Source organism: Girardinichthys multiradiatus, chromosome 23 (genome assembly GCF_021462225.1).
Source record: "Girardinichthys multiradiatus isolate DD_20200921_A chromosome 23, DD_fGirMul_XY1, whole genome shotgun sequence".
Lineage (NCBI taxonomy): Eukaryota > Metazoa > Chordata > Actinopteri > Cyprinodontiformes > Goodeidae > Girardinichthys > Girardinichthys multiradiatus.
This window is the reverse complement of record NC_061815.1, coordinates 214126-235589: the sequence shown is the minus strand read 5'-3', so window position 1 is coordinate 235589 and position 21464 is coordinate 214126. Positions and strand designations below refer to the sequence as shown.

The following is a 21464-nucleotide window of genomic DNA, read 5'->3' as shown; positions in this document are numbered from 1 at the left end:
TGTCAAGTACCCACAGTCAGTGATGGTCTGGGGTGCCGTGTCAGCTGCTGGTGTTGGTCCACTGTGTTTTATCAAGGGCAGAGTCAATGCAGCTAGCTATTAGGAAATTTTGGAGCACTTCATGCTTCCATCTGCTGAAAAGCTTTATGGAGATGAAGATTTCATTTTTCAGCACGACCTGGCACCTGCTCACAGTGCTAAAACCACTGGTAAATGGTTTACTGACCATGGTATCACTGTGCTCAATTGGCCTGCCAACTCTCCTGACCTGAACCCCTTAGAGAATCTGTGGGATATTGTGAAGAGAACATTGAGAGACTCAAGACCCAACACTCTGGATGAGCTAAAGGCTGCAATCGAAGCATCCTGGGCCTCCATAAGACCTCAGCAGTGCCACAGGCTGATTGCCTCCATGCCACGCCGCATTGAAGCAGTCATTTCTGCAAAAGGATTCCCGACCAAGTATTGAGTGCATAACTGTACATGATTATTTGAAGGTTGACGTTTTTTGTAATAAAAACACTTTTCTTTTATTGGTCGGATGAAATATGCTAATTTTGTGAGATAGGAATTTTGGGTTTTCATGAGCTGTATGCCAAAATCATCCGTATTAAGACAATAAAAGACCTGAAATATTTCAGTTAGTGTGCAATGAATCTAAAATATATGAATGTTAAATTTTCATCATGACATTATGGAAAATAATGAACTTTATCACAATATGCTAATATTTTGAGAAGGACCTGTACATGTTGAGTTTGCAATTCCACTGTCTCTATGTCTGATTAATGTTATCCATTTGTTTAAGGAGTACCACAAGCCACCAAGACTGCTTTTCAGGAGCTGGGAGCAGAGGACAGTGGATGGATGGACCGGCTGGTTGGCTTTGGAGCAGATGGTGCAGCGGTAAACATGAGATGTCGAGGAGGTGTCATTGCTCTGCTCAAGGAAGAGACTGGGGAGAATGTAATTCCTTTTCACAGCATGCCACACAGGTACATCCTAATACAACTTCTAAGAACAAACCATGATTTAATAAACTACATAAAAGCTAGAAGTGCTGTTTATTTAAAAATATAAAGCCATTGTCATGTATTTAGGGTGGAAGTGGCAATACTCACTGTCCAAAAGAAGGAGCCCTTGGTTGCTAAAGTTTATTATCTCCACCTACTGTGGAAAACGTACCACTTCAGCCCAAAATCTCAGAGAGAGCTCCATGCAGTGGGCCAAATGCTGGAAGTCACCATCAGCAACCCTTTGAGTGTTAAAAGTGAATTAATCACCGAGTAGCGGAGATCAAATATGTTCACAAACATTTCTAATTCTTCTTTTGAGTTAGTATTTATTTGATTTAGCTACTTTGGCTTGTTGCAGCTTTTATGTCTTCAAAATAAATCATAATGTTTTTTATTTAAAGGCACACGCTGGATTCCACAAGTTGAGCGAGTATTGCATGTTCTTCTTAAACAAGGTGGAGACGAACAGCATATTGGCCACTTTCCTGTTCGTCTCCACCTTGTTTAAGAAGAGCATTGCATGTTCTTCTTAAACAAGGTGGAGACGAACAGGAAAGTGGCCAATATGCTGCATCTCTCCATCACATGAGCCACCTGGCTGCTTCTTCTCCCTGTCCTGATGTGAAAGGAAGAGCAAAAAAGGTATACCATTTTAAAGGAAATGCTTTCTTCAAGTTGCTCATTCCTTTGCTAACCACACTGTTCCATAAAAATATGTAATCTGCTGCAAGTTCTGAAATTGTTCTTCAGATAAAGTTTGAGATGGAGCGTGCAGATTTCTGTGCCTTCAGCCATTTTATGGCTGCTTCACAGAACTTGAGAGTCTCAGCAGAACCCTACAAGCAAATGATTTAATCCTACCAAAGGCCTCTGCTGAGCTACAGAGGACAGTGTCAGAACTGGGAGGGATGAAATTGAGATGTAAGCCAGGAGGAATATTAGAGAAGTTCCTGAGCATGAAGTCTGATGGTGAGAGAGTTATCTTTCAGGTGTGGCATCATAATTAGAGAAAATACTTCCCAAATGCATTCTTCAGTTGCAAGTGTTTGTGTTTATCTTGTTGTTAATATGATTTTCAGGGAATGGAGCTGAAAGGGGCAAGTTAATGTGAATGACAGCATTTTCAGAAACCCAAACGTGGAAGCTGCTGTTGACATTGCAGTAAAAGAGATGAGTTTGCGCTTCATGTCAGGGGACGGTGTAGTCTACAGCTTCAGAATATTAAATCATGATGCATGGCCAGAGAGACAGGATGCACTACTGGACTATGGCAGAAGCAGAGACAAAATGCTGCAAAATGTTTGTGTGGATTTAAGTTCGCGATTTAAGTTTTAAAATTGACAGTGTAATCAAAAGACAGAATTTTCCCAACTGCCACTCTAGCTGTTTGAAAATCTTCCAGGGTCCGAACAAATTCTTCTTACTCACTCAGTTTACTACACAAATTATGCATCAAAACCTAGATTTCTCTTTCAGGATTCAGAAAAGTGATTCTCATTGATGTGGGACTCACAGATTTATGGCAAATTACCTCAAAGCAACTTAAAGCCAACAGGCTTCAAATAGCCCAGCAATAGAAATTTCACAATAAATGAGAATGAAATCCTTAAACGGACATGTTTAAGAATCATTGGCTCTCCTAAACCATTTGATCTAGGTCTGAATTTATCTTTAGATCTTCCTGGCACTCACAATTCTAGAATTTTTTGACACGTTTTACCGTTTTGTTATAAGTACCAACTCTGTCCTTCACTCAGACAGCTGATTAAAAACTTCCAAAAATTATCCAACCTTTTTACATCGTCACACCTCCTAGCTGATTATTGTAGAGGCACGAAAATCTCCATGATTGTTCACTGAGGCCAGTAGGCCTCAGCAAGAATTGTTTTGATAACGTTCACTGTTTTGTCATGAAGTAGGTTTGTTTCAGAATACCATATCTGTCCTTCCTCAAAAACCTTAAAATTAAAAACTTCCAAAATGATCAGCTTTCTTACATTGTGACACCAAGAAGGATGACTGGAGACAAATGAAAATTTCCACTATTTTTCAGTAAGGCCTGCAGGCCTTCCTAGGGTGCAAGAATCAAATCGATAGCCCTCATGGTTTCAGAGTTGGCGAACATTGCTCTACAAGAAGTTCAGGCAATTTTGACTTTTTTTCCATTTTTCTCTTTCACTTTACCTAGTGTTGTGTCTTCAATAATATTTTGTCAACAAAAAAAGATTAACATATTGTTCCCTTGTCCGTTCTAACAAAAACTGTCCAAGAATAACGACAAATGCCCTTACAGTTTAAGAGTTATGCGGATAGTTCGGGAGCATGCTATATTGTGTTAAAAAGGCAGGGCAGACGGGGAGAGTAACGTGCTGCAGCTTGACACAGTAAGTGTAGCCATTCCATTCCTTGCGTTGCATTACCATCTTGTGGCAGAATTGAGACCTACTTTACATAATTGCCCCTCTATAGTGGAGCTTAGGTTTCAGGCTTAGTTTGAACATATTTTAAACAAGCTTAGTGTAAATAAATCAAAGCTAGTATATTAGTTACATTCCTTACTCTGTGACCTATAATGATGAGACCATCTTCCTAGGTTCCAGGGAGGCAACAAAATGAGGTACATTTTGTGTTAAATAGCTTCTACTGCTGTTCCAACACCTGGACAACAGTGAATAATTTGGGAGGGCAAATTAATAAATTTTTGCATACAGGTTATTGTAACCCTAGTTAATGTTAGACAACATGTTAGTTATAGCCCAAATGCTAACTTGGCCACTTTAGCTAACATTAACATTTTAGCTCAATTTATTTGACACATTATTGTAAGCATACTAGATGGATTAAGTAAATGTTAAGTAAATGTTCCTACTATGAGAATATGGTAGGAAGCGACCAACATATTTAATGACGTTAGCTAACAATAGCATATTCATTTCTCTTAATGCACTAAGGCCCTGTCCCAATACCCACACTACACCCTACGCCCCTCTATGAAGTGTGTACTTTGTACAAGTGCATGTAGGGGTTACGGTGTGCAGGTTACAAGCGTGCAAAATTGGAGAATTGGGACAGTAGGGGTTACGTCATCGACTTGCACCTCTGCACCGTAACTGCAACATCAAAAAGGGCGGGAACCAGCGCTGTTTTCACAGTCTTGCTTCTAAAAAAACTATTTAAAACTGCAACAAGCAATTGTTTTGAGGAGAAGAAAGTGCAGGAAGTGAAGGAGGCTTATACACCAGACTCTCGTCGCGCCAGTGTTTGTTTGAAAGGTAACTTCAGTGTTATGGGCTACTGACTGCCCAGACTCACTCTGAACCCAGTGGTATCTTACAATGTTGAGCCTGGAAAACCAGTAAAAAAATATATTTGTCGGCTCGCTAAAGTTTACGCAGTTCTTATTATTCTGATTTGATGGCTGGTTACGGTGACGGTTGTGATTGGTTTTTGCTCAGAACGTCATCTGCAGCAGTGAATTGTGGGTAATATACTTCGGCGAAGCCCGCATCTAAGCGGACTTCACCGAAGTGCGGATTGAGGGCACAAACTATTCAGTTTCCTGCAGATCAGCTGACAAGTCTTCTTTTCTTTTTATGAAGTTTCTACTAATTTCTTACAATTCAACATCTCTTTGTGCATTTCTTCTTTGGCATGTCAGCTTCAAGTTCTGCCTTGATTTTCAAAGATTTCTTCCAATTATTTACTATTCAACATAGGGTTTTGCATTGCCTTCAACTTGTTTAGCTTACAGTTTTTTTAAGAAAGTTAAATCACCTGACAGTTTTGCTGTTACGTTTATGATGATTTTTTACATTTCAGCAATTTATTTCTGATCATTTTAGCTTCTTTTAATTTTAGCTGAACAATTCATCTTACAGCATTTACACTGCATTTTTGCAGGGAATGCTAATGTAATCTTTAAACTAGCTGTGCCTAGTTCCACGCAAAGTGGGATGTATGAAGGAAAGGTGTGCAGTGATGCGTACACACGGTTTCGTACATCTAAATGTTTTTGTATGCCACCAGCGTACGGACTTCTTCCTACTCTTTGTAAGCATCTTGTGAGTGCTCTCACAGGGTCTCCACAGCAAATCAAGAAAGGGTAGAGTTACCGTTTGTTGCAGACAGCTGTGTTTTGTTTTTTGGGGGGGCTGTTATTAGGTTCCACCTCAACTCGTCCACCACTAGTATTTTTGCAACTTTGTCAGTTTTCTTTATTACGATTGACTTCCCAGTTTGGGATTTTTATTACTTAATTAAGCATTATTTAATTGCACTTGATTGTGTTTAATCATGTTTAAACATGTTTTTATTTGTTTAAAATACAATATAAATAAATAAATAATGCTGACACTGACATGTATAAGTGTGTGCAAATTACCAGAGCAGAAAAGGCCCAAACATTTTTGTTAAAAAGAAACTCCAAATTATTTCTTCGTAGATATGCCAGTCCACCAATCACAGCCAGGAGAAAGCCCAACAAGAGTGGCCCTGCATAGTTGGGCGGACGAATGACACGGATCTAAAACAGAAAAACATGATGAATTATTTTAATTTCAATATATATCATACCCTTGTGTTCAGCATTAAGTCGAACAACTCCTTTGATTACAATAGCAACTACCATCACCAAGTTCACTTTGGGCTTGCAATCACTTCAAGTCAAATGCTTACTTGTACATCTGTTCTGTCTGCCACCCATCTAGCCAGCTGTTCGGCTGAAAAGCCCTTGACCTGCAGCTCGTAGGTGTCTGATCGCCGAGGTTTCCCTTTCGATGGGAAGTGGAGGAAAGTTGGAGCAGAGTTCATATTGAGCTGCAAATAAAGAAGAAATATTCTGCATGACATCTTGAGGACTTCAACAGAACTTGTTTATTGTTGGTATACCTCCATATTAAAATCTGAATCTGTTATTTTGATCCAAATAATCTCCTTTCAATACTTCGTAATAAAACAGTTTAAAACAGTATTTTGGTGGGTATCACTTGGAAAATATTGTATGCTAACAAGGTAAATATTTTAGCTACTAGTTTGAGAATTTTGAATAAAGATTATTGCATTTGCTAGTGAAGTCTTAAAGCTTATTTTAGGGAAGGTGTATTCCTTAAATAGGTAGATTGAGTCAGAAATAATTTAACCTTTTTATCTAATTAAATTAACTTTTGTATTTTAACATAGTTTGGGGACTTCTTGTCAGAACAGAGTAGAGATTACTGCAAAACCAAACATACTTTGCAAATGATCAATTTTAGCAGCCATTTAGAAAGGGGTTTAGATGTAGGCTTGGATATACAGTCCCTCCAAGATGTTGCAATGTTGTTGTTTTTTTACTGTTGCAACCTAAAATTACTGCCTTTGAAGCCATTTTTTTATTAAAGTTGCCATTTATTTTCAAACTTTATTTTTTTCCATAGCATGGTCATTACAAAAGAAGTTAAAAGTGGCGCACATAACCATCCCAAAAAAAGTCTGGATTTAAACAAGGTTATTAATTATATCAGAAATCTCACCGCTCAGGGTGGCAGCATGTTGGTGTAACTCTGTTTTCATTCATAATTTGAGCTACGTTTTATTTCCCTTTGGGATTAATAAAGTATTTTTAAATTTGAATTTTGAATATTTAAAGTGCAAATACCATCTTCAAGTACTTTTGTAAAACAAAAGTTTGTAATACAAATTTGTAATGCAAAAAAAAAAAAAAAAAAAGTCTTGAGGAATTTTTAAAGTGCAAAGAAGAATCCCATATTGTTCATTCAAGTTAACATGAACTGTGAATATATAGCATGGGAAACTTCTACTAAACATCTCAAAATTCCTTTTTGCAACAAATTAAAGTGCAAATAAAATATTTTATAGAAATTATATTTAAATTAGATGAAGACATTCGTTCACCGGTAACAAAACTGCTTAGGTGCTTTCTTTGAACACCAAACACAATAAACTAAACAAAATAAACCTCAAGAATATCCACTCCTAAATGATGCTTAAATGGTCTTCTTAAACATGTGGCAAGTGCAAAATGCCCATCTGACGAGTATTTCTTTTTTTAATTTCATCAACACCCTTAAAGTACATGGCACGGGCTTCATGCTGCAGCTTTTTGTTTGCACCAAAGTTCATCTGTACATCCTCAAAATAGTCGAACGTCTTGGTGGTTGCAGGATGGCGACTCTGGAAGATGTTGAGAAGCTGAACAATAACTTTACACTTGTCTTCCATATGCTGGAAATGGACCTGTAGATCTGTAGCAATGTTTGGATTTTGGAGCATTTCATAGACTCTCTCCACAGACTGTAGTGTACTTTTGCTATTATTATAGACTTCTTGTGGTCATAAGTGGGCTAATTTTCCCAAGTCTTGATGCCTGCACATTGCAGACCACAGTGAAAAGAAAATATGGACACATTTAGTTTCTTTGGCAAAAAAGTAACAGATAAGAAGGAAGAAGACTGTGAGATTTCAGGATGGAAGAATAATGGACACCAAAAGGGTGACAAGTGAAGGAAGCTACTGAAAGTGCAACAGGTGAAGAAGTGAGTTGTTAGTTAGAAAGCTGATAAATACAGACAAGTATAAAATAAAACACAAGTGAACCAAGTAAGATTGACTTGCAAGGGTGAGACTGTCCTCTGCCAGAACAGCGACTTCCTTCTCACAAAGGGAAAATCCTTGCACCAGCCTTTTATTTACAACTCACATTCCAACAAGCAAAAAGCGGGAATTGGTTCAGCCAATTCTTAGAGATTTCAACCTAAGAGTAGTCACTCCCTTATATGGTATAAGCTTGTCATGTCCAGGGAGTGATCCACTCCAGACCGCAGTCCTTAACCTTCCACAAACCCTTTTTCACACTACACTAAAAAACAATCATTAGAATCATCTTAACTATAGTAGAACTTCAGACATAAACATGATTCAAACTGAATAATAACATATATACTGCTCAAAAAAATAAAAAGGGAACACTTAAACAATATAACTCCAAGTAAAATCAAACTTCTGTGAAATCAAACTGTCCACTTAGGAAGCAACACTGACTGACAATCAATTTCACAGCTGTTGTACAAATGGAATAGACAACAGGGGGAAATCTCTGGCGATTAGCAAGACACACTCAATAAAGGAGTGGTTCTGCAGGTGGTGACCACAGACCTCTTCTCAGTACCGATGCTTTCTGGCTGATGTTTTGGTCACTTTTGAATGTTGGTGGTGCTTTCACACTCGTGGTAGCATGAGACGGACTCTACAACCCACACAAGTGGCTCAGGTAGTGCAGCTCATCCAGGATGGCACATCAATGCGAGCTGTGGCAAGGTTTGCTGTCTCTGTCAGCGTAGTGTCCAGAGTCTGGAGGCGCTACCAGGAGACAGGCCAGTACACCAGGAAACGTGGAGGAAGCCATAGGAGGGCAACAACCCAGCAGCAGGACCGCTACCTCCGCCTTTGTGCAAGGAGGAACAGGAGGAGCACTGCCAGAACCCTGCAAAACGACCTCCTGCAGGCCATAAATGTGCATGTGTCTGCACAAACGGTTAGAAACTGACTCCATGAGGATGGTATGAGGGCACGATGTCCACAAATGGGGGTTGTGCTCACAGTCCAACACCGTGCAGGACGCTTGGCATTTGCCAGAGAACACCAGGATTGGCAAATTTGCCACTGGCGCCCTGTGCTCTTCACAGATGAAAGCAGGTTCACACTGAGCGCATGTGACAGACGTGACAGAGTCTGGAGACACCATGGAGAGCGATCTGCTGCCTGCAACATCCTTCAGCATGACCGGTTTGGCAGTGGATCAGTAATGGTGTGGGGTGGCATTTCTTTGGAGGGCCGCCTGGGCATCAGGAACATGAATCCGATTGAGCACATCTGGGACATCATGTCTCGCTCCTTCCACCAACGTCACATTGCACCACAGACTGTCCAGGAGTTGGCGGATGCTTTAGTCCAGGTCTGGGAGGAGATCCCTCAGGAGACCATCCGCCGTCTCATCAGGAGCAAGTCCAGGCGTTGTAGGGAGGTCATACAGACACGTGGAGGTCACACACAATACTGAGCCTCATTTTGACTTGTTTTAAGGACATTACATCAAAGTTGGATCAGCCTGTAGTCTGTTTTTCCACTTTAATTTTGTGTGTGACTCAAAATCCAGGCCTCCATTGGTTAATACATTTGATTTCCATTGATGATTTTTGTGTGATTTTGTTGTCAGCACATTCAACTTCGTACAGAACAAAGTATTCAATGAGAATATTTCATTCATTCAGATCTAGGATGTTATTTGAGTGTTCCCTTTAATTTTTTGAGCAGTGTAGTTTACCTGTATTTCCATCTCTATGAACTCCTTGTAGTGCACAAAGTATTGATAATGGTATTCCACAGGACAAAACCAGGAGTTCCATTATGTAGAGCAAGGATTTCGAGCCATGGTTGCCTTCTATCCAACTGGACGTTTCCCTTTTATTAATCAGTCGACCCCTCTGAATCTACTGTAGTTTGCAGGTGACACCACTGTTATTGGTCTGATCCTGGACAGTGATGAGTCTGCATACAGACAGGAGGTGTATCAGCTGATACACTGGTGTATTTCAGTCTGTCCTGTCTTCGTCCATCTCAGTGTGGTTTGGCTCATCCACAAATCGGGACAGGTTCTGACTGCAACGAACAATCGGGTTTGCAGAGAGAATCAGAGAGGGAAGGCCGACCTTCCCTCCCACCACGACTACAGGTATAGTCAGGAAAAGGGCAGCTAAAATATTTGGAGACCCCACACACCCTGCACAACTTTTCAGACCTTTGCCTTCAGGTCAGTGCTACAGAGCACTGTTTGCTAAATTCAGCTGCCACAGAGAAAGTTTTTTTCTCCCAGGCCATTTCCCTGATGAACACTTGACAGTCAAGGTTGCAAAACAACACCATGCATACTTGGACTAATCTCACATTATCTTTTCTGTAAAGACACTTGTATGTGTGTAAATTTTACAAGATATTTTATAATTTATTTATATTTTTACTGAAAACAATAATTCCTCAGTCAAATTCCTTGTCATGTATGCAATGCACTTTTAACACGCATATGAAAATAACCCTTTTAACATTTAAACCCTTTAAAGCATGGGTGGTATATGTCTTGTGGGCTCCTGGGCCCAGATGTATAAGAAGCCTTTCATGTGTTACCCTGGTCATCCATACATTTTCATCAAGGAGGGGTCTGAGAATATACTTTCCCAGGAGAACATTTTTGAAAAATAGCACCTTGAATGATAGATTCTGATTAATTTTGAGGATGTGACTGGACAACTTTCAGATAGGAGATGGACAAGCCCAATGTGAGCCTATACAATAAATTCTTTGGGCAGAGCTCCAGGCTTCAGGCCCCCTGAGCTCTTATGCCCGTGGGCCTGGTAGACAAGTTCAGCAATCCATCTCTACCTTTTAACCTGTTAAGCCCTAAGGGGTTTCAGAGCAATTTCCACCTGAAATTACACAACTTAAATAAACCAAGTATAGCTCCACAGGGATAAGGTCTACAGGTCCTTCTCAAAATATTAGCATATTGTGGTAAAGTTCATTATTTTCCATAATGTCATGATGAAAATTTAACATTCATATATTTTAGATTCATTGCACACTAACTGAAATATTTCAGGTCTTTTATTGTCTTAATACGGATGATTTTGGCATACAGCTCATGAAAACCCAAAATTCCTATCTCACAAAATTAGCATATTTCATCCGACCAATAAAAGAAAAGTGTTTTTAATACAAAAAACGTCAACCTTCAAATAATCATGTACAGTTATGCACTCAATACTTGGTCGGGAATCCTTTTGCAGAAATGACTGCTTCAATGCGGCGTGGCATGGAGGCAATCAGCCTGTGGCACTGCTGAGGTCTTATGGAGGCCCAGGATGCTTCGATAGCGGCCTTTAGCTCATCCAGAGTGTTGGGTCTTGAGTCTCTCAACGTTCTCTTCACAATATCCCACAGATTCTCTATGGGGTTCAGGTCAGGAGAGTTGGCAGGCCAATTGAGCACAGTGATACCATGGTCAGTAAACCATTACCAGTGGTTTTGGCACTGTGAGCAGGTGCCAGGTCATGCTGAAAAATGAAATCTTCATCTCCATAAAGGTTTTCAGCAGATGGAAGCATGAAGTGCTCCAAAATCTCCTGATAGCTAGCTGCATTGACCCTGTCCTTGATAAAACACAGTGGACCAACACCAGCAGCTGACACGGCACCCCAGACCATCACTGACTGTGGGTACTTGACACTGGACTTCTGGCATTTTGGCATTTCCTTCTCTCCAGTCTTCCTCCAGACTCTGGCACCTTGATTTCCGAATGACATGCAGAATTTGCTTTCATCCGAGAAAAGTACTTTGGACCACTGAGCAACAGTCCAGTGCTGCTTCTCTGTAGCCCAGGTCAGGCGCTTCTGCCGCAGTTTCTGGTTCAAAAGTGGCTTGACCTGGGGAATGCGGCACCTGTAGCCCATTTCCTGCACACCCCTGTGCACGGTGGCTCTGGATATTTCTACTCCAGACTCAGTCCACTGCTTCCGCAGGTCCCCCAAGGTCTGGAATCGGCCCTTCTCCACAATCTTCCTCAGGGTCCGGTCACCTCTTCTCGTTGTGCAGCGTTTTCTGCCACACTTTTTCCTTCCCACAGACTTCCCACTGAGGTGCCTTGATACAGCACTCTGGGAACAGCCTATTCGTTCAGAAATTTATTTCTGTGTCTTACCCTCTTGCTTGAGGGTGTCAATAGTGGCCTTCTGGACAGCAGTCAGGTCGGAAGTCTTACCCATGATTGGGGTTTTGAATGATGAACCAGGCTGGGAGTTTTAAAGGCCTCAGGAATCTTTTGCAGGTGTTTAGAGTTAACTCGTTGATTCAGATGATTAGGTTCATAGCTCGTTTAGAGACCCTTTTAATGATATGCTAATTTTGTGAGATAGGAATTTTGGGTTTTCATGAGATTTATGCCAAAATCATCCATATTAAGACAATAAAAGATCTGAAATATTTCAGTTAGTGTGCAATGAATCTAAAATATATGAATGTTAAATTTTCATCATGACATTATGGAAAATAATGAACTTTATCACAATATGCTAATATTTTGAGAAGGACCTGTACATGCAAACCTTTGGTACCTGTGTAGATGGTAAGACATAGAATATTTTTCAAGTGGAACAACTATTTTAACTGCTATTATGTCTGATTTATTTCTGACTAAAAAAATAAATAAAAAATGTTTGAGCCTCGCCAAACGTTTTTTCTAAATAAACATTGCAAAACACCATGAAAATTCTTTGGAAATCATAGGAGAGCACCCAGGTTGTATTCATCAACATAAAAATGTGATCATATCATAGTATGCTTTTTCTTTTGCAGCGTTGTTTTAAACCCATTTATATTTAAATTTATTTAAAGACACAGATGGTTAATGTCTCTCTGACTTCTTAAATATACATTTATTACATTGTCCAAACACAAACATCAAATTCACCTTGATTTGTTCAGCATTTGCAGCCAAAGTGGATGACGCAGCGTCTGTCATGGTAACTTTTCGTGTCTGTGGTCCTCGCTTTGCAGCCATTCTCCTTGCACATTTTGCGGTTGAAATGTGCTTGTCAAGCGACAGTTTTAATTCTCTTTTCCACCATGTCGCATTTGGTGCAGAACAGATTTTTAACACTTTTGTGTAATACTTCAGGAAGCTGACTTACACGTATGTTAGCTTAATATTTGATGACAAATGTGACCGTTTATTGTCACAAATGTGTTCCTCTTGAAGGTATGCCATCAGAGGTGAATCAGGAGAGACAGGAAGTGAAATAATTTAGGGGGTAAGGAAATTGGTCAAAATTCAGCTGAGTTACAATGATTAGTCAGAGAAAAATGAAAATACATCAAACGCTAAGGTGATTGGTAAGATTTGTCTGCGCAAAATTCCTGAGTAATGATTGAATTTGCAGTAATAGTTGTAATTGGAAAAACAATCCACTGTAAATACTAAACTAATTGAAGCAGAAGAACAAATTTGGAAAATGTTTCAAAAGAACTCAGAACATTGAAGAGGTTCTGACAGACATGCTAATGGCCTGGAGTCACTCTCAGCACAACAATGTAAGAATTTATGGCATTCTAAAATTGGCCAAGAGCAAATGCCACAGTGGCCTTGTTTTGTGAAAAGCCTTCTCTGCGACAGACTCCAACTTGCAGAGAACTTTGGTGACCTCAAAGTGCTCACCAAGAGCCACGACCACCAGAGGTCACACCAACCCACTACGTCATATGAATGTTTTTGAGCTTCAACATGAAGGAAGTAATTTACTCCAAGACATGGAAGAGCAAAATAAAAAAAGGGAAAACCAAATTAAGATAGACCTTGACTATCCTCCATTTGTCCTACAAAAGAGGAGAAAATATGCACAGGTTTGCAAAGTGCTGAAGTAGAACCAATTCCATTTTGGAAGCTCTTTCCAGCCAGGCTACAAGTGAGACACAAAGACGGGACTAAAGATTGATATGCCCCTTTTCCATGAGCTCTACTATGACCGGCTTCAACCCGCTCGGCCCGTTTAGCAACCATTTCCCATTACTGGCTTTCTTGGTCCCTACTCATCAGCAGGTCCCAGCAGGACTAAGCAGGGCCGAAATGTGACATGATCAGACTGGACAAGTTCAATGACTTGCCATGAGCGTGGTGTTCGTCGAGGTAGCAGAGAGACTGACAAGCCACGGCAGTGCAGGCAAAAGCTAAAAAAAATAAAAACAAGAGCAGGTCTGAATTCTGCAACCTCACATTTTAAGAGGAACTGAACTACTGAGGAGTAGGGATACACTCATCCTGAATGACATCAAGGCAGTGGAGATGCTTGTTGGAGACTTTGCAGGACCAATAGAGGCACTCATGGACATATGTTCTGAAGATGCTAAGTTAATAAAGCTTACTCGAAATAAATTCAGCACTTAGAAAATGTTTTTGGAGTTTATTGTGCTACTACAAATTTGGTTGGTGTATTAGAAAAATGGAATAGATACAATAGAACAGTTTAATTTACTTATGGTGATGGGCAAAAAAATTCATTTTGAGAAAATGGTTAAAAGGGGAGCACCTACCCTTGAAATATGGTTTGCTATTATACATGACATTTATATAAAAGATCACATTTTCCCTCAAACTGCCAAAAAAAAACTTTAATAGGGTTTGGTTGTTCTGAGTATGAAAATCTAGAACAAAAAAATTTGTGTGCACAACAGCTTTGCCACAATCAACCTTCCTTAAGTATAAATTTTTTGCACTTATTTTATTTATAATGTGATTTGGTTTTCTGTTTAAAGGGTATTTTATTCTTATGTGAAGTAAGCCTTCATAGTTTTCTTGTCAGCTATTATTCCCCTCAACTGTGTGGAAGTTTTTGGTTACATGTAAAAAAGCAATAAAAACAAATTACAGACAAGAAAGGTTTATGAAGTTCTCCAGTGAATGGATCGGACTTATCTTTTTTTAGAGAGTGAGTTTCTCTAATGCATTTAATGTGCCATTCAAAAAAAAAAAACGACATGTGGTAAAGACAACACAGATCCTTTGTCATTTCTAGCATTTTAACATAATTCGGTCTTCACCAGACTTGAAGATTATTAAAATCTAACTTCAAGGTACAAAACCATACAACAGAGATTATTCACTCCAAATTTCCTATCTAAGATCTTAAAATGTATGACACTCCCAACTATCTTTGCGCCCCCCACCCCCATGTCAAACTTGTTGATTCTTTTTTTTTTTGCAGAGATGCGCCACAAATGTCCTTCTGAAATGACCTGTCCATGGAGAGAGAATTTGGTCACTATCCTTCTGGATTTTATTTGAATTTATTTGAATTTGAATACTAAGGATAATCCTGTAAATCACACCAGACAACATCTAAAAGAATAAATATTTTTTATTTTATTTATATTTTTAATGCTATTAGTCTGTAATTAGGTTACTGCCAGATGACTGCAGTAGTATGTGGTTTTTATTCGGATTCTGTCGGCTCAGGAGCCAACACCACAATTCAAGTAAACAAGCTAACCTTCAGTGAGACTGCAACAATGACTTAAAGCTTGCTCGGTTTCATTTTTTTTATTTTTTATTATAGTCCAAGAAACAAACGTTAAATGTCCGCCAAGTGTTCTGCTCAAAGCTGTATGCTGTTTATTTAACAATGATACATCTGCTTTTAGATAGTTGAACCAATTCATCATTGCATTAAAAGTCCCTACTACTGTTTGTCTGAAGATAGCTGCAGCGACGTTTTTGTCCTTCTTGGGTGCTTTGGTTTTCAGTCCAAACATAAAATTAGTACACTATGTACATTAGATTTATCTCAAGAACAGATATTCGTTCTGGATTTCGTTCTCAAAATAATGTTTGAGTTTCTATTACCTAGGTCCTAAGCGTCAATCAATGTATTATTTAGTGGTTTATACATTAGGGTTCCATCTTGTGAACTAGTCAGCTGCATTTAATAAATTTGGCTGGTGAACTACGCAGAAAGTTTCAACCTATTTTAATTTTTTTAGGATTCCTACAGTTGTGTTATTATCAATTTATTCTGCGATTTTTCTTGAGAAGAATTTTAAAAGAAAAAGTTCACTGATTGTTTTTCTTCGTATTTAGGTGCATTTGATGAGATCTTGATGAGACAGAGTACACCCTGCACAGGTTGCCAGTCCATCAAAGGGCAACAGAGACCCAATCTGGAATAGCTTGAATACAACTGTTTATGGAAATCCACTTTTTTGCAGCTACTCAAGCACATACCCTAATTTCTGCCTTTTATGAGAGTCCACTGTGGTTTAATTCTAAGTTTAAAATCAAGAGAATCAGGTTGTATATTGACGAAAAATAAAAATAGATAAAAGAAACAACTCCAGTTTAGGAGTAATTGTCTTACCATCTGAAACACATCTGATCCTTCATCAAAATCCACTGATGCAAAAAAGATTCTGTTTGTAAACGCAGAGGAATAATGCCAGGAGTTAGCTAGCACATGGAACTCCTCATCAGCTTGTCTGGAAAAAAAGAAAAAAAAAAATTTGTCAAATTCAAATATCAGTAGAATGTGTCACAACTCATTATTCCAGGGAAGAAAGGAGAGAGCAAAGGCAAAGCGAAGTTTTGGTTGAACAAGTCAAATGTATCCATTTGAGAGAGAAAAACATTACTATTAGACCAGAAACATTAATTGTAAAGAGTGAGCTATAATCTGCCAATTCTAGAAAAGGAGAGGGAAAAAAAAAAAAGAGGAGGAGTGGTGACTGATTAGCTAGCTCCCTATTTACTTCATGTTAAACCACGTTGCAGGAGTGGCATCAATAAACTTATCCTCAACCCAGGTAAAGCAGATATATCCTTTCCTCAAAGGTAACTTTCGTACATGTTTTAGATGTGTCCCTACTCCGACAAACCTGAATCAGAAGCCTGATTTACCTTCTTACCATGTCAACTTCTTCACATAATGAACCAATTATTCATTGAATCTTGTGTGTTGAACCAGGAAACCATGCATCATAGGTTTTTCTGTAATAAATGGAGCTGAGCAAATTTTGTTAAAATTTTGAGCGCCTACTAAACATGTTATCCCAGCCAATTGGCCCGCTCATTTTATATAACTCTATTGTTTAAAGACTAAATCTATTATACAGAAAATGTAGACAATTCTGTTTAATTGTCTTTTGTTCAAGGATTTAGAATAGTTTTAGGAATAAAGGTGTTGCGTTCCCAAAGGTTTTTAAAAAGTTTTACTTTGAGAAGCACATACTGGTCCTTCTCAAAATATTAGCATATTGTGATAAAGTTCATTATTTTCCATAATGTCATGATGAAAATTTAACATTCATATATTTTAGATTCATTGCACACTAACTGAAATATTTCAGGTCTTTTATTGTCTTAATACGGATGATTGTGGCATACAGCTCATGAAAACCCAAAATTCCTATCTCACAAAATTAGCATATCATTAAAAGGGTCTCGAAACGAGCTATGAACCTAATCATCTGAATCAACGAGTTAACTCTAAACACCTGCAAAAGATTCCTGAGGCCTTTAAAACTCCCAGCCTAGTTCATCACTCAAAACCCCAATCATGGGTAAGACTGCCGACCTGACTGCTGTCCAGAAGGCCACTATTGACACCCTCAAGCAAGAGGGTAAGACACAGAAAGACATTTCTGAACAAATAGGCGTTTCCCAGAGTGCTGTATCAAGGCACCTCAGTGGGAAGTCTGTGGGACGGAAAAAGTGTGGCAGAAAACGCTGCACAACGAGAAGAGGTGACCGGACCCTGAGGAAGATTGTGGAGAAGGGCCGATTCCAGACCTTGGGGGACCTGCGGAAGCAGTGGACTGAGTCTGGAGTAGAAACATCCAGAGCCACAGGCGTGTGCAGGAAATGGGCTACAGGTGCCGCATTCCCCAGACCTGGGCTACAGAGAAGCAGCACTGGACTGTTGCTCAGTGGTCCAAAGTACTTTTTTCAGATGAAAGCAAATTCTGCATGTCATTCAGAAATCAAGGTGCCAGAGTCTGGAGTAAGACTGGGGAGAAGGAAATGCCAAAATGCCAGAAGTCCAGTGGAAAGTACCCACAGTCAGTGATGGTCTGGGGTGCCGTGTCAGCTGCTGGTGTTGGTCCACTGTGTTTTATCAAGGGCAGGATCAATGCAGCTAGCCATCAGGAGATTTTGGAGCACTTCATGCTTCCATCTGCTGAAAAGCTTTATAGAGATGAAGATTTCATTTTTCAGCACGACCTGGCACCTGCTCACAGTGCCAAAACCACTGGTAAATGGTTTACTGACCATGGTATCACTGTGCTCAATTGGCCTGCCAACTCTCCTGACCTGAATCCCATAGAGAATCTGTGGGATATTGTGAAGAGAACGTTGAGAGACTCAAGACCCAACACTCTGGATGAGCTAAAGGCCGCTATCGAAGCATCCTGGGCCTCCATAAGACCTCAGCAGTGCCACAGGCTGATTGCCTCCATGCCACGCCGCATTGAAGCAGTCATTTCTGCAAAAGGATTCCTGACCAAGTATTGAGTGCATAACTGTACATGATTATTTGAAGGTTGACGTTGTTTGTATTAAAAACACTTTTCTTTTATTGGTCGGATGAAATATGCTAATTTTGTGAGATAGGAATTTTGGGTTTTCATGAGCTGTATGCCAAAATCATCCGTATTAAGACAATAAAAGACCTGAAATATTTCAGTTAGTGTGCAATGAATCTAAAATATATGAATGTTAAATTTTCATCATGACATTATGGAAAATAATGAACTTTATCACAATATGCTAATATTTTGAGAAGGACCTGTATATAAAGCACAAGATATTTCACCATTGCTAGTGATGTGGACAATAGAAGAATGAACAACATAAATGTAATCTTCTTGTCCCCGATTTCGACAGCTAGCCCAGCATTTAGACAGAGTATTTTAAAAGCAAAAGTGAGCAGTAACAAAACAATAGAAAAAAAGCAGTTAACTTTTGACTGCTAGGTCAATGGGGACATAGCACCTGGCTTACACGCTAGACTAGAAGGGGGTGAGAATTCTCCATGAAGAAGAATCTTACCTGCAAACGCCACATTGCCGCTGCGGCTGTAGTGCTGTGAACATGATGAATACGGAGTAGTTTCTTGGATGAGCTTTGACAAAGCGACGGAACTTCTCTCCATTCATTCTGATGACTGAACGCTTCGAGGTCCAGTCCATCATTTGAGTCACCTTCTCTGATAGCAAAGTCTGCACATGACACACACACTTTAGCCAACAACTCTGTAGCAAAAGCCAACAACGGGTTAGGGTAACCCTAACCCTTCATCTTCTATTGGTTCAGTGCAAAATATTCTGTTCAAAACGTCTTATTATGGAACTGCAGTTAAAGTTCCCATACATAGTCCAAACAAAACGTTAACCACAACTACGGTTTGCTTAAATCGGGCAACAGGTGCGCTACAATTAACATATAATTTACTAAACTCACATGTTGTAACGTGTTAGCGTAAGCTAGCGGTCAAAATATGAAAAAAAAGAGGAACGAAGGGCCGTTCTTTTAAAAGTTGTCAAAAATTACTCAAAACATTCGAACTTTCTTTTCTGAATGTTGTAAACGACTTCTTACCTCTTTCTTTTTTTGACAATCACATAGATCATGGCAGAAAAGCAGAACAAAAACCAGCGTATTATAAAGTTTCCCAAACATTCTACTTCACTATACTCTTGTCAGCAAGGCGCCTGCCCACACCCAAGCGTTTTAGTCCTGTCAGCCTCCCATTGGTCGCTTCTAATCCAATCACAGACTGTAGTGGAAGACGTGAGAACAGTACGTCTGCTTGCTTGGTTTGCGTTTTCAGGACATTTTCTGGAAAAGTCGCTTACGTTTAAAACCAGAATATCCAAGCACATACTGTAGCAGCGGAACCACTTCCGGTGGCATTTGGGCTGCCATTCGAGCAGGAAGCTGTTATAGTTTTTAAGTCGTTTATCGGGTATCGACGCAGCCAACTACCCTTTATGGATATGGGGTTCCATTAGTGCCAAAACATGTTTAAACGGCTATGTAAATGTTTGTGACTGTCTACACATATGTTTATGTGCCCATTTAAGTTGTATATGTAGTGTGCTGCGCTTAATGTGTAATGCTAACCTATAGCAATTTTAAAGAAGTACCTGTGCTGTACTTTATAGTCTTTCAAAATCAAGATTTCAGGTGAAGTTCAAATAAACCCCCTCATGTCTTTACAACTTCAAATATTTGTATGTTTGTGTAGTGAAAAACAACTCTGTTCAGCTCTGGATCAAATAAAAACAGAGAAAGGGAAAGTCATGGCTTTATTTTATAAAGCATGTACAGTACAAACCAAAAGTTTGGACACACCTTCTCATTCAAAGAGTTTTCTTTATTTTCATGACTATGAATATTGTAGCTTCACACTGAAGGCATCAAAACTATGAATTAACACATGTGGAGTTATATACTGAACAAAAAAGTGTGAAACAACTGAAAATATGTCTTATATTCTAGGTTCTTTAAAGAAGCCACCTTTTGCTTTGATTACGGTACTGCTCCGCACACTCTTGGCATTCTGTTGATGAGTTTCAAGAGGTAGTCACCTGAAATGGTTTTCCAACAGTCTTGAAGGAGTTCCCAGAGATGCTTAGCACTTGTTGGCCCTTTTGCCTTCACTCTGCGGTCCAGCTCACCCCAAACCATCTCGACTTGGTTCAGGTCCGGTGACTGTGGAGGCCTGGTCATCTGGCGCAGCACCCCATCACTCTCCTTCTTGGTCAAATAGCCTTTACACAGCCTGGAGGTGTGTTTTGGGGTCATTGTCCTGTTGAAAAATAAATGATGGTCCAACTAAACGCAAACCGGATGGAATAGCATGCCGCTGCAAGATGCTGTGGTAGCCATGCTGGTTCAGTATGCCTTCAATTTTGAATAAATCCCCAACAGTGTCACCAGCAAAGCACCCCCACACCTCCTCCTCCATGCTTCACGGTGGGAACCAGGCATGTAGAGTCCATCCATTCACCTCTTCTGAGCCGCACAAAGACACGGTGGTTGGAACCAAAGATCTCAAACTTGGACTCATCAGACCAAAGCACAGATTTCCACTGGTCTAATGTCAATTCCTTGTGTTATTTAGCCCAAACAAGTCTCTTCTGCTTGTTGCCTGTCCTCAGCAGTGGTTTCCTAGCAGCTATTTTACCATGAAGGCCTGATTCACACAGTCTCTTCTTAACAGTTGTTCTAGAGATGTGTCTGCTGCTAGAACTCTGTGTGGCATTGACCTGTTCTCTAATCTGAGCTGCTGTTAACCTGCGATTTCTGAGGCTGGTGACTTGGATAAACTTATCGTCCGCAGCAGAGGTGACTCTTGGTCTTCCTTTCCTGGGGCGGTCCTCATGTGAGCCAGTTTCTTTGTAGTGCTTGATGGTTTTTGCGACTGCACTTGGGGACACTTTCAAACTTTTCCCAATTGTTCGGACTGACTGACCTTCATTTCTTAAAATAATGATGGCCACTCGTTTTTCTTTACTTAGCTGCTATTTTCTTGCCATAATACAAATTCTAACAGTCTATTCAGTAGGACTATCAGCTGTGTACTGTATCCACCTCCTGCACAACACAACTGATGGTCCCAACCCCATTTATAAGGCTTGAAATCCCACTTATTAAACCTGACAGGGCACACCTGTGAAGTGAAAACCATTTCAGGTGACTACCTCTTGAAGCTCATCAACAGAATGCCAAGAGTGTGCGGAACAGTAATCAAAGCAAAAGGTGGCTACTTTGAAGAACCTAGAATATAAGACATATTTTCAGTTGTTTCACACTTTTTTGTTCAGTATATAATTCCACATGTGTTAATTCATAGT

The 21464-nt window shown here is 39.7% G+C and overlaps 1 protein-coding gene across 2 annotated transcripts in view; it reads right to left on the bottom strand.

The window, feature by feature from the left end:
• The window catches only part of LOC124860520 (magnesium transporter protein 1-like), a 50121-nt gene extending 30646 nt beyond the window's left edge, over positions 1 to 19475 (bottom strand). The window contains exons 1-5 of one of the 2 annotated variants that reach the window (XR_007036380.1): positions 19204 to 19475; positions 18655 to 18824; positions 15968 to 16085; positions 5691 to 5831; positions 5398 to 5538 (exon numbers count right to left, since the gene is read on the bottom strand). Coding sequence is in view for 1 of the 2 variants with exons in the window: in XM_047353901.1 (XP_047209857.1) it covers positions 5398 to 5538; positions 5691 to 5831; positions 15968 to 16085; positions 18655 to 18824; positions 19204 to 19284 (651 nt within the window). In the remaining variant the exon portion in view is untranslated. The remainder of the gene's footprint in view (positions 1 to 5397; positions 5539 to 5690; positions 5832 to 15967; positions 16086 to 18654; positions 18825 to 19203) is intronic. The other variant, XM_047353901.1, reaches the window with a different exon arrangement.
• Between the last annotated feature and the right edge of the window lie 1989 nt (positions 19476 to 21464).